Below are 13,371 nucleotides of genomic sequence, written 5' to 3' on the forward strand. Positions count from 1 at the left end.
GGGGAAACTCGTTGGCTGCGGTCAACAAAAACTACAGCTACCCAACCCTGCTCTCTGTCAAAATCAAACCAGTGAAAGACAGACTGACAACGTCCTCTTAATGTCGCCGCTAGCACCCACGTGACTCCCGTTACACATCACCATAGCAACCAAACAAATGAAAACCCAGTGATCATTAAAATTCAATACATTTAATTATGGCTCCTACAAGGAGAAACGAGCAAAAGATACAGGTAAGCAGATGTGTCACTGGATAATGGCAGGTCATGTATAAGAATCAGGTGGTGGTGACCTCTAAAGGGATCCGCTAAAAGAAGAAGAAAAAGGAAAAGAAAACAAATAGACTACATTACTCAAAAGACTTATTTAAAATGGGAAACCTGATGTGGAAATTACGTAACCTGAGATTAAGTAAACTAAGTATGGGGAAAGCACAGGAATTACTTAGAAAAACAGGCACTATACTCAGCAAGGCAAGAATGCTTCTAAGTTTATGAATAATGATTCTCAACACACACATGGATATCATGTTACATGAGCAGTCTGATAACCATTTACAAGCTTAGTTGGAAAAGGAAAAGAAGGTGTGGTTTCTCAAAAAGTCAGAAAATAAGTGAACCATTGTTTTTCTGGTTTAGAGTAGCTGTGACTTGTTTTACTAATGTCTAACGAAACATGTAGTATTTGAGATCTTGAAGTTTTGAGCCCCCCCCCCTCATTTCTTTAAATTTTGCTAGGCAAATGTGAAACGTGCAGCAGTCCTTTTTTTGAACGTGCACACATAGATAAACAGATAAACAGAGCTTGTAGAATAATGAGTATAACTCTACATTAATACTAATAATAACAAGAAATTAATAAATTGGTGTGATCACCTTTATTGTTCATCACAGCCTGAGTTCTCTTAGCCAAGCCTTCTTATTATTTCTTTCAGTAGTCTGCAGGAATAGTTTTCCAGGCTTCTTGGGGGACATTCACAGCTCTTCTTTAGGTGTTGACTGCCTTTTGTTTTATAACAGAAACTCAACTGTGTTTAACTGATGGTTGTAGAAACTCCGTCCATCAGACCTGTTGCCACTGATTCTCAATCTAACTCTTGTGTAATTTGGCACACCTCAGCCTTTTCCTTCCCTTCCTTAAGAATTGCTTCTTGAGAGTCACCCTTTCACTGAGAGCATTTCTGATGATGCTTCCATGAACAGTAGATGGATCAACTGAAGGTCCAGATGCATCTCTTGGCTCCTGTATCAGGTCTTTGCTAGATATTTTCATGTTTTTTAAGGGCATGATTTTCAGATTCTGTTCATCTGCTATAGGTAGATTTTTTTTGTTTGTCTTCCACTTGCCCAGTTTCCTCAGATTTTTTAAGGACACACTGCACATCATGTAGAGTTATGCCAAGTCTTTGGCAAAAAGCTATTTGGGAAATGATCAGGTACAATTACTTGACTGGAAATGAGTGAAAAAACAGCCAATGCTCAAAGCAAAACCTTGAAAGATGTTCAGAAAACCTGGAGAACTATTGGTCAAAGCCACTTTAAACATTTATGAGAAACTGTGGGTCCAAGATAAAGATGGTTCCCAAAAATAATGCCAAAACACAAATATGTGTGACATGTTTTTGATGTGCTAAAGGTTTTGAAATGAGTATAAATCCTCTGTTTGGGGTTTATAAATCATCAGGTCATCAATATTCTCAACTGTTTATCCAAATCAGGGCTTTCATTTAGTTCGACTTTTATATAAATCAACATAAATAAATGTGTCATTGGTATAAGAGAGGAAAACATTGTATTACTGTATAAAATATTACTACTTTATTAATGTAATAAAGCTCATATGTTAACAATGTTATTATAAATACATTAAAAATCCACTATCTCACAACACCTTGTACCAGGCCGGATTACCGAGTAATCGTTACCGATAATGTTAATCGCTCACACAGACACTGTTATTAGCAAAACAGTCTAAATTCCTGAACATTTATGCAACCCCTGCTGTTGTTGTTTATGCTGTTAGACATTTTCTGTTTAACTGGCAGTATGAATGGTATTCCGCGATTTCTTGTCAGGGTCTTGTCAGTGATCTGGTGTCTGTCACCATGATGCTGCTGGTACCCACTTCCCCCAGACCAACCGGTTTGGTCAAGTCAAAGCATTTTCATTTTTCATTTTGGATTTTTTGCCTTAAATTTCCTCATCGAGTGCTTTTGTTCTCATTGTAAGATATCACACTCAAGGAGATTACACGGATACTGGACTCTTCAGCCTGACCTCCATGTAAGCCACTTGGTGAGTACAACAGAACTGTTTTTCTTGGTTAAAGATGTAACTATGTACAATTTATTTTAAAGTTTGAATTTAATAATCAAATGTGTTTAGGTTAGTGTTTAGGTTGGGTGATAAAAAAAACCCCCAAAACAAACAAAAACAACCCAAACACTTGATGTGTGGTTATTTTTTTTATTATTGCTGATAATTAAAATGTACTCTCCAGCATAAACCCATGTAACCAGTCGTAAAACAAACTGTGGGTGTTGGTGTAATTAAAAGATATTTTAAAATAACCGACTGCAGCTGTCTTTGAGTCTGACTGCCAAACCTGACATCTTTAGAGCAATACAATAGAGCAATACAATAGAGCAATACAATAGAGCAATACAATAGAGCAATACAATAGAGCAATACAATTCATAAGCCACAACCATGTAAAGATGAAAAGAAGCAAAAAAAGAAACCTGGTGTTTAGAAGCAGATAATGACTGCCTCTGACCAAGCATATAATCATACAGTATTCAGGCTTTTATTACCAAGTATAAGGTTATATTGGCTTCCCCTTTGTCTTCCCCCTTATTTGCAAGCGCTCTACAAACACTCCAGACAGCGCAGCATTTTGGATATTTGCACAGATTTTTATCCCACATCTCCCTCCTGATACAATCTCCACAGGAATTTTAGAGCTTTTCCACAAATACCTACTCCTACCTGCCTAGCGTCTCCTCCTGGTCTTGAGCCAGGGCTTAATGTATTCATTTACATATATTATTACTGAACTTGTATTAATTGTGGAGCCGCTTAATTACCACACAAATCATTCATCAAGTGAGATATGTTTTATGCAGTGCATGTTACTTTATTTTTATTTTCAGTGGGTTATACATCTCATAAGACAAACCATAATTTGGGAGAACAGGAAAGATGTTGAGAATGGAAATGACTACATTGATGGGAAAATCCATAAAAATCCAATGAAATGCGCGATTTTACAGTAAAACTTATTTAAACCATATTTGTGTTTTTACAGATTGATAAATCTGTAACAATCCTGTATTTTCTAACCATTTACCTATTTATTTTCACATCTTTTTATTTTTTTATACAGTGTTAATACATTTTAAGATGATTAAATACCTTTAACTTAAAAAACAGTAAAGTCACTGAAGAGAACTAATCAGTCATAACTTAGGCTTTAAATATGTGCTAATAAATAAAAATAAAAGCGTATATGCAGTAGTTACCTAGTTAAACCTTTACATAAGTACACAAATTGTTGAAGCAAAACAAAAAAGAGAAAATTTTTAAAACAAACAAAACACAAAAACCCACCTTCACTTTGAAATTTTACAAATTTTATTGTTGCTCATATGATTTATTTTCCAAGTAAAACTTCAGTTAAGTCTCTTGTGTTTTGTATAATGTTTTATAATGTAATAGAATACTGCCAGTTTGTTATGAAAGTGCATAACAATGTGGAGACAAACCTATCTGTGACCCTGCATGTTGCTCTCACGACTTTCTGAATAACTTGTTTGGCTGTGTAATTTCTCCTGAACAGAAACTGATAGGATTAAAATAAGATTAAAAAAATAGCGAGCATGCCAGGTGTTATTTTCAATGTGTCACCGTGGAAACAAAGTGCTGCTGAATTTGCACTGGCAACAATCTGATCTTTGCATTTTGCTTCCTCATTTCTTGCACAATTCGCTTTCTCTTTGCGGAATGAGCCGTCTCACCTTGGGGCAAACATGTGCATCATCATTATGTGACAGACAGATAATCGAAGCAGTGATCCAAGTTATAGTTATACAAGAAATGATGGCCTCCTCCTTTACATGTTTGAAAAGGCAAAATCATTTTTAAAACAGTGTCTGTTAAATAGTTTTTCAGTATTACATTCTGAAGCTAATGATACTGAAAATAGAAAAACTTGGGTAATTTGATTAAATGAAAAACAGGTAATTTACATGGAAAAGGGGAGTTATCACACTTCCAAAAAATCAATAACATTAGAATTAGGGGTTTTAGAAATCAGACATCTGAGGTGTGATGGTTTCTTTGCTGTTCATGCCGGCAATGAAAAAAAAATCTAAATTATTTAAACTATATCTTTTACTGAAACTTATCGACAAGTGGAAGAGTACTATTTACTTTTCTAAAGAAGATAAAGGTAAAAAAGTCGGGCATGCAGAGATAAGAGCGGTTTGCCTGGCCACAGTAACTGTAGAAATATTTGGCACAAACCCCAGGCAGCTTTTCTGAAGAAACTCTTGTCAGCTGTGAAGCATGGGGGAGAGAATGTAGTCCACAACAATGGCAAATTCAAAGCTGTAAAGATAAAGACTCTGCAGTATTATGGAGAAGGACCCTATGAACCCATGGCATGTTGTGATTAAATAGAACTGAAGGTGGTGACGTGGCCTTGTCAAGGAAAAAAGAAGTTATTTGATTCTCTTTGACATTCAGTGGATGGACATAAACATACAAAACGAGCTGTACATGCAAGAAAACCTCAAGACATCTAAAGTAAAATTTCACAAAACTTCATGGAGGGAATTTTAGAGATTGATTAACAGTTATGAGAAAAACACATAAGAAGAAGATGTTTCAGATAAAGGTTACAATAGTACATTCAGACGAGTTACTTTTTCCACATAGGAAAACTGCTTCTATTCATATTTTTGTAAAATCTATTATTGAAAAACAGACTTTCCTGAACTGAGTCAAAGCCCAATTTAAAGGGAATAACTTCCTGACACATTTGCTCATTTTTATTATCTCCTATGTATTTGAGATTAGTTGGACCTGATACGTATATGTATACATTTTTTAAAGCATGTATTTTTTTTTTAAAAAAGTAAGTATAAAAATTGGTATTTAGAAAGATCTCCTCATTTAAGGATAACACAAAGTATGAAAGAGTTTATTGAGTAGAAAATGCAAAGAAAGTGACTGTAAGGTCCCACATATGACAACACAGGGCATATCCGAGTTCAGAGGATACCTGTATACACAAAAAGAGAACCACCAATTTTCAAGATGTGTACAGGCATTTTCACACAAAAACAAATATGCAAAAAAAGAAAAAAGACTGCTGTTGTGGCTGTAAGATAACCATCTGTTACATCAGGGTTAACGCATATATGCACATAGAGATGAATGGAATTTAATTTGTTTTGTCTGCGTTGGAGGTTACTGTACTATAGAGAAAGAAACCGTCCTTGAATCACTCAGATAGGACACACCCCCTTCAGTTGTTTTGTATGCAGGAAGCTCAGTATATCACTTGTTCCACTTGTAAAAATGTTTTTGACACAGCAAACAAAATTCCACACAGGTACCTCAAAGACAGTCAAATTGAAACTGTTTGCGCTCGTGGGCTACAGTTGTAAATGAGGTATGAAGAGAGAATGGACGGCTCCTAAAAAGAGAAGGAAATTCATTCCTTATCTGAGGTTAAGGACTATTTTCCCAGTGACTCGCACGACAGAAACCATCTCATATCAGAGAGGGAAAAAAAGATGTTTCAACAAATAAATATCTGTTTTTATATTTAAAAAAACGTATAACTTTGTTTGTTTGGTTGTTGGTTGTTTTTTTTGGCATTAGTTACAGTTCGTTGAGGCAGAACTTGGAAAATCAATTTTTCCAAATGCAGCACACACACAAACGGCTCCTCACTAACCGTACACAACGTGGGCCTTGTTTTTCTTAGTTTTCTTTTTTAAACAAAACAGTGAAATAATTGCATGAACTGCTGCACACTTTCTTTTTTTTAAGATACTAGAAAAGGAGTAAGCAAGAGACAGAAGATGGTTGCAGTTATATTTTTATATATATGCCTAAAGCATTTTTTATGTAAAGCCTACCCATTTCTATTTATTTTTTTCCCCTGGAAGGCAGGGGCATGCAGTCGGTTCCATTTGCTTGCTTGTTTGTTTGCAGTCTAGTGTCCACAGTTTGCAAAATATTATTTTCAAATTTTGTGTGGTGATAGAAACCTATAACAGCACTAGCTAATTTAGTTTTGGCGAAAATTGAGTCAATGTCAAAGTCAAGGTCGCACCAAATGTAAAACTCAGTAAAAAAATTTCACCCAAACTTTAAACTTTTATGCAAAATATTTTATGGATAATCTTCAAACATCACAACAATATACTAAATTTAACCTTGACCTTCATTTTTAGCGCCCAAGATCAAAGTTGACCTTGAAAAATTTGTTCAATAAACCATATCGAGTAATATATCACAGGAAAGGCCATAGAGAAAGCTCTACAGCACACTTTTTATTTTTCAATGCATCACTACAACGTCACTGTGACGTGTCTTTTACTACAATGTCACAGTGCCATAACAAGCCAATGTCATCACACTGTAATGAAAACATCATAAAACTACAACATTTTTCTAATAAAAATGAATAAATAAAAACAGTTTTTTTTAGCTGGACTCATTAAATAAAGGAGCATATAATATCACATTAATTCAGCATTACAAACAGCACAATCAGTTAAACATACAATATACAACATACACAATATAAAATAAAGTGCAGCTCACACTCAGGATTACCTCTGTGAACACAAAATGTCATAAAAACCCGAGAAACTCAAAATGCTGGGTCAAAAGGACCCAGAACCATGACACACATCTGTGTTTTTTTCTCAAGTAAACCTGAAGTTTTTTTTTTTAGATTCATGAACATTTCTTTTTCAGTTTTCAATCAATCATTTATAAAATTCTGTCTTAGTTTTAGAGTGTGATAATATCATAAAGAGCATAAAAAATAAATAAAAAATTATAATGCAGAACAAAACTGACTGTCAGGAAGGTGAAAACAAACTGATGATTCAAAGCAATCTGCAACAGAGAAGCATAAAAAAATAAAACATATTAACTCTATAACCCCCCCCCAAATCCAGATATTCCAGTTTTACATTCTAAATTTTTCCCTGTGCTAGTAAAGAAACAAACTCATTAATGAGAGGTACTTAAGTCTATTGTCTGTAGCTGCCGGCATTAGCACTTGAAGGAATGTTGATGGCAGTCTGCTGAAAAGAAAATCTGTCTTCGCTGGAAAAAGACAAAAAAGAATAGAGGTGACAGTGAAGTCTTCCTGGGAACCTGAGTTTCCAAGAAGCCAGAGCTCTGTGCCAAGTTTCACACTGATGTTTACGTCTTTTATGAAAAGCAATGCAAATTGCAAAGTTTGACCTGTACAGGTGCGAGCAGTTGGCACAACAAACATGCTAAATCCAAACTGACAGGGCTCACTCAAGTCTAGTTGGATTTTTTCAAATATCAGTGTTACTATGTTTGACTGTCTTATCAGCATGTAAGTATAATATTATAGATACATGAGATATGTGTTTTTACCAGAGAAATTCGGTTAATTGTAATGACTATATTCTTTTGATCATAAGCTAAAGAAAGCAGAAGAACGTAAACTGAAACTAAACTACAAAGGCATCTGGTTTTACCCTGATATCTTTGTAGTCATTTAACCGTAACACTGCAAACACTTGATCAGTTGAACTCCAGGTGTGACACACACACACACACACACACACACACACACACACACACACACACACACACACACACACACACACACACACACACACAGAGACTGTTGACCCAAACTTTGTTTGCCAAACTAACATTAAATTAAAAACAGGCCGTTCTAGTTAGGGGACAGTTGTGCTTCCGGATGGAGGCAGCGTGACAATAATGTAATTTAGTGAGGTTGAGCTTATGTTCTCATGAACTAAACAGATAAAGCCTACCGGCTGATTATTGTGTATTTTCCATCTGAAAGCCTAACTGAAATGATTCATGGGGCCAAAGAAGAGGTAGAGGACACATATATATGTGTGTGTGTGTGTGTGAGCAGGACGGGCTCTGTCAGGGAGGCACTTTGGTCCCTATCATTATATGTATGATTTTCATTTTTCCTCTTTTTACTCATTGGTGTTTGTCACATGTATAATAGTGCTCTGCCTAAAAATACTCGTGAAAATAGCTGAAATAGCGATGCATATGCATAAACATGTAGCCCACCTGTCAACTACCATTACCTAACAGCAGCCACAGTGTGAGAAATGAGTGAAAGGAAAACAGGACTTTTGAAATAACATGTCAGTGTTTCATTTCCAGAAAGTGATACAGCTGATATCCTCACTCACTGATTTGTGAAACACCTTATAGCTGATTACCCAACAAATTCCTGTAGTCAGTATTAGTGTGAAATAGGCATTTTTTAAGGACAGAAAGGAAAAAAAATAATCTTTCTTTGATAATTGTCAGCAAGTTTACAAAATGTGAGTGTCTGATTGAGCATGTGTGTCTTTTTTCTTTTTCTTCACAGATACAATGGCATTAAAAATGGAGGAAATGAGCATGGTGGGATTTTTTTTCTTCAGCGATGTGGAAATGGAAAAAAGCCCCATCAATTTTCAAAATAAAGTTTTCCTGCAACACTTTGTATTTGGTGACGGATGATTGGGATCCAGAGAAGAAGAAAAAAAGAAGAAGAAACTAGTATGAGACCAAAACCAGTAAATGACACATACAACAAATTACACAAAATGGAAAAAAGTTTCATGTGACAGAAGTAAACTGCTCTCAGTCATCACCCTTTGAACAACATTTAGTTGGATTTTATTTTCAGACAATAATGAGACTTATACAAAGATTTAAAAGTATTATGCATGTAATAATATTTATGCATCTTATATTTATTTCATTATCCTGCTTTTATTCTGTTGTTTTAGCAGATAATCTTATGATCTACTGAATTGCTTTAATATGCACTCACCAGACACTTTATTAGGTACACCTTACTACTCATTTCTTCATGGTTCAGCGAGCTGCTGGAGATATTCCTCAGAGATTTTGGTTCATATCGTCGCGACAGACACAGCTGCTGCAGATTTGTTGGCTGCACTTCCATGATGTGACTCTCCTGTTCCACCACATCCCTAGTGTGCTTTGTTGGATTGACATCTGGTGGCTGTGGAGGCCGTCTGAGTACAGTGAACTCGCTGTCATGTTCAAGAAACCAGTTTGAGATGATTTGAGCTTTTTCATGTGGTGTGTTATCCATCAGATGATGTGTACACTGTGGTCATAAAGAGAAGGAAATAGTCAGCAGCAATGCTTAATTAAGACCAAGATTTAAATGATCCTCAGCTGGAACTAAGGGCCTCAAAATCTGCCAAGAAAATATCGCGAACACTATTACACCACCAGCAGCTTAAACCATTGATACAAGTCAAGATGGATCCATGCTTTCATGTTGTTTACACCAAATTCTGACCCGACCATCTGAATGTCGCAGGAGAAATTAAGATCGACCAAGCAATTGTCCAATTTTGATGAGGCCACACAAACTAGAGTGTCCATTCCGAGTCGTTAGCCAGTGTTAGTGGTGCGCCGTGATCTTCTGCTGCTCAAGGTTCGACGTGTCGTGTGTTCGGAGATGCTCTTCTGCATTCCTTGCTTGGAACGAGTGGTTTAAGTCGCCTTCCTCAAAGCAGCCTGCCTGCTCTCTTCTGAGCTTTGGCAACAGCAATTCATTTTCACCCAGAGAACTGACGCTCACTGGATACTTTCTCCGTGCTTAAATTCACTTATTCGCTGACCTCTGATTGGCTAATCCAATATTTTGTTTTGCCCAAGACAATGAGCAGTTGAACAGGTGTTTCTTATAATCCGGTGAGTGTCATAGTTTGCTAATTAGAGCGTCTTTAATATATTTAACTGATGAATACATTTACATTATAATGGGATTATAAGTTAGCAATTTATTCCTGTTTTTCATAAAGCTTAATGACCTAACAGGTAAGCTTCACTTATGCCTCATCGGCACTTTTTTCCCCACTTTGTGATCAAATGAACACAAATAAATTCATGAAATACCATCCTGTCTCGTGTGGGTTTTTGTTAACCAGTTTACCATATTTTAAGAGCACAGTTCCCCTCTGGTGCAAAGAACGTGAAAAATTACAGATATTAATAATTACCTGAACAGAGTCGTTGCTGCAGTAAACTGTCACCGTGAGCAATCACTGTGACACAAACTGGAGGATTCATTTTGATATTTGCATCTGTGCTCTAAGTATATGTCGCAACGTCTTCACTTAAAGACATTTCAAAAACATGTGATGACACAAGCGTGTGCTGTAACACACGGGGGAAGGAGACAGGACATTGGGTCAGCGCTGTGCAAAATCCCCAAATTGTATCATGTTTAAAGAGTTGCTCTTGAACGTCAGACTCATTTGGGTGCCCAGCCTTTGTCATCTTTAGAGGTGAGTGTCTGATTTAATGTATTCTTCTTATATAGATGGGTACACGTGAAAAATTGAATCAAAAGGACAGAATTAAAGTGATAAACTGGGACTTTTTATATATAAAATTACATCACACATACTAAATATCATACCAGAAAAAATGAAAAAAGACTTTTAAGCTATGAAACATATTTTAAGCCTTCCACTTAGGAGCTGATACAATAATCGTAGCTCATAACTAATATTTCTCTGTAATCTAATTACTGAGTCACTGTATCAGTGTTTCCTAATTGTGCTGCATCTCATTTGACTTTAAGTCTTATTTTCATTGGACAGTCACACTATGTACAATAGTACAACAAAACTGGAGTACTGAAAGCAATTCATAATAAATAAATACCACATATAGAATATAAAATATATATAATATGTGAAAAAATAAAAGGAGTTAATCAGGTCAGGTACTTCTCTGGAGGTTATAATTTATTAAAGATGTTCTTTAAACTGTCACAGTGGTAGCTGTTTAGTTAAGCACAAGTTTGATTTAAAGCTACAAAAGGCAACTTTTGCAACCACAAATTATACCATTTTTACAAGTCAAAAAAATGAACTTATGTCCATACACTTCCTGTTTTTCCACTTTTTGTAAATTTACATTTGACTGAATCTGTGTTTGTACTGAGTTGGTAGTGCACTAATATCATTCTGTTTTCCATCTACAGCCATGTCAATTGTCTATGTCTTTGAAGACTATTTCTCTTGGAATGACTCCAGTATCAATGACTCCAGTATCAATGAGTCCAGCACATTCACTCCAGATCCACATACCTTAAAATGTGGACACAAACCTCTGGAACCTACAGCAGCTATTACCCTATGTTTAATCCTCATAGGCATCTTCTTACTGGCTATACCAGGAAACCTGCTGGTAGGATGGGTGATCAGGACCAGCCAACAAACTCTGACTCCATCAGATGTATACCTGTTCCACCTGACCATAGCAGACGGACTGATGGCTCTGACGCTCCCGTTCTTTGCTGTAGCACTGATCCAAGGATGGGTCTTTGGAGACTTCCTGTGTAAATTCCTCAACCTCGTCATGGATGCAAACTTCTACACCAGCATCATCTTCCTCGCCTGTATTAGCATCGATCGTTACCTTGTGATTGTGCACGCCAGGGAGACACTCAAGAGCCGTCAGAGGATGTGCAGCAAAATGCTCTGCACAGCGGTGTGGGCCCTCGGTTGTGCCCTCGCTCTTCCTGCTCTTTTCAATGATGTCAGGGAGAAAGATGCCGAGAAGATGATGTGCTCTGTGAGCTTTGACATCGGCAACTCCATCGTATGGAGGCTCGCCACTCGGGGATTCATTCATATTTTTGGCTTTTTGGTCCCTGCGATTGTCATGATATCCTGCTACAGCATCACTGTTGCACGGCTGCTGCTCACTCGTGGTTTCCAGAAGCACCGAGCCATGCGGGTGATCATAACCGTGGTGATTGCGTTTCTGCTCTGCTGGACACCATACCAAATAACCATCATGGTAGACATACTGCTGAGAGCTGATCTAGTAAAGTTCGACTGTGCTGTGAGGAGGTCGGTGAGCACAGCCGTGGTTGCAACCCACTGCCTGGCTCTGCTGCACAGCTGCATCAACCCTTTCCTCTATGCCTTTGTGGGAGAGAAGTTCAGGAAGAAGATGAAACTGCTTCTTCATAGAAAGCTCAGACAGGAAAGGATGTCAGGGTCAAGGTTCAGCAGGTCAACATCTCAGACCTCAGAAGGCATTGGAACAGTTCTCTGAGTGCTCAGTGAATTTTTTTATCTCAAGACTTCTAGAAAACAAACTGCTTTTAAATATATAAATGAAGGAAAGATTGATCATTTAAATTTGTCTAGTTGTCCAAAGTTTAATTATTAGAGTGAATCATTTCTGCACCATTTAATACATATTAAGGGCACTGAATTTGCACCAAAATCATGGACTGAATAGCAAACATGGCCACCAGTAGAATCTGTGCTCCATTAAAGAAATGTAAGAGCCATATTTTTTTTTAAAATTTGGCTCATGTAAATTATTTTAAATCTTATGTGGGGGAATTTGGACCTGATGATGTCATCTTAGAGCTGTAAATATCTTTTATTTCAATTTCTTGACTTATTTTATAACTGGTTTTTAATTGACTAACATTTTTATATATTAGTTACTATTGTCACACACAATCAACTAAACCAACTGCGACTTATGGTAGATTACTTAAGGGTTTAAAATAAGATTAATAATTACAAAGTCTAGGTCTCTTTGCTCTTGCTGCAGGGTAGTGTGGATATTGTGCATTATTTAAATGTCCTTGCCCAGATTTCATATTAAGTTTACGTGCTGCATTGCTGCCATCTATTGGATTATCTTTGGTAATAAGGAATTTCCTCTATCTGGATCAAGTCCATGTTCATTTTTACACACGATTGAATTCTGTGTCATTCTGTCTGAAATCAAATTAAATGTTCTGCTTGACCATTTCTAACTTGTATAATCATTTTATGGTATAAAGATTGAGCATATATAATGATTGCTGTGAAATTTTAGCTTCGTGTATGAAAGAGTTTTCAAGATATATATTTTTCAAAAATGCCCAATCAAAGCACATTCATGCCATTTCTCTTGCACGTTGAAATCGGAGACAATGTTTGAACACGACTATTAAAAAAACAAAAACAAAATCTGAAATGTTCACTGTCCTTTATTACCATCAGAATGAATCAAGATCTCTAACTAGATCTGAATAGAGCAAAAACCT

General features: G+C 36.5%; 1 protein-coding gene across 1 annotated transcript; it reads left to right on the forward strand.

The window, feature by feature from the left end:
• The first annotated feature begins 200 nt into the window (after window positions 1-200).
• On the forward strand, window positions 201-13,295 carry LOC116323121 (C-X-C chemokine receptor type 2-like). Its single transcript, XM_031743381.2, has 4 exons — window positions 201-233; window positions 2,229-2,294; window positions 8,647-10,591; window positions 11,296-13,295. Exon 4 carries the CDS (start codon window positions 11,298-11,300, stop codon window positions 12,375-12,377), a length of 1,080 nt encoding a protein of 359 aa, XP_031599241.2. The 5' UTR covers window positions 201-233; window positions 2,229-2,294; window positions 8,647-10,591; window positions 11,296-11,297; the 3' UTR covers window positions 12,378-13,295.
• Window positions 13,296-13,371: the final 76 nt, after the last annotated feature.

Source organism: Oreochromis aureus, linkage group 23 (assembly GCF_013358895.1).
Source record: "Oreochromis aureus strain Israel breed Guangdong linkage group 23, ZZ_aureus, whole genome shotgun sequence".
Lineage (NCBI taxonomy): Eukaryota > Metazoa > Chordata > Actinopteri > Cichliformes > Cichlidae > Oreochromis > Oreochromis aureus.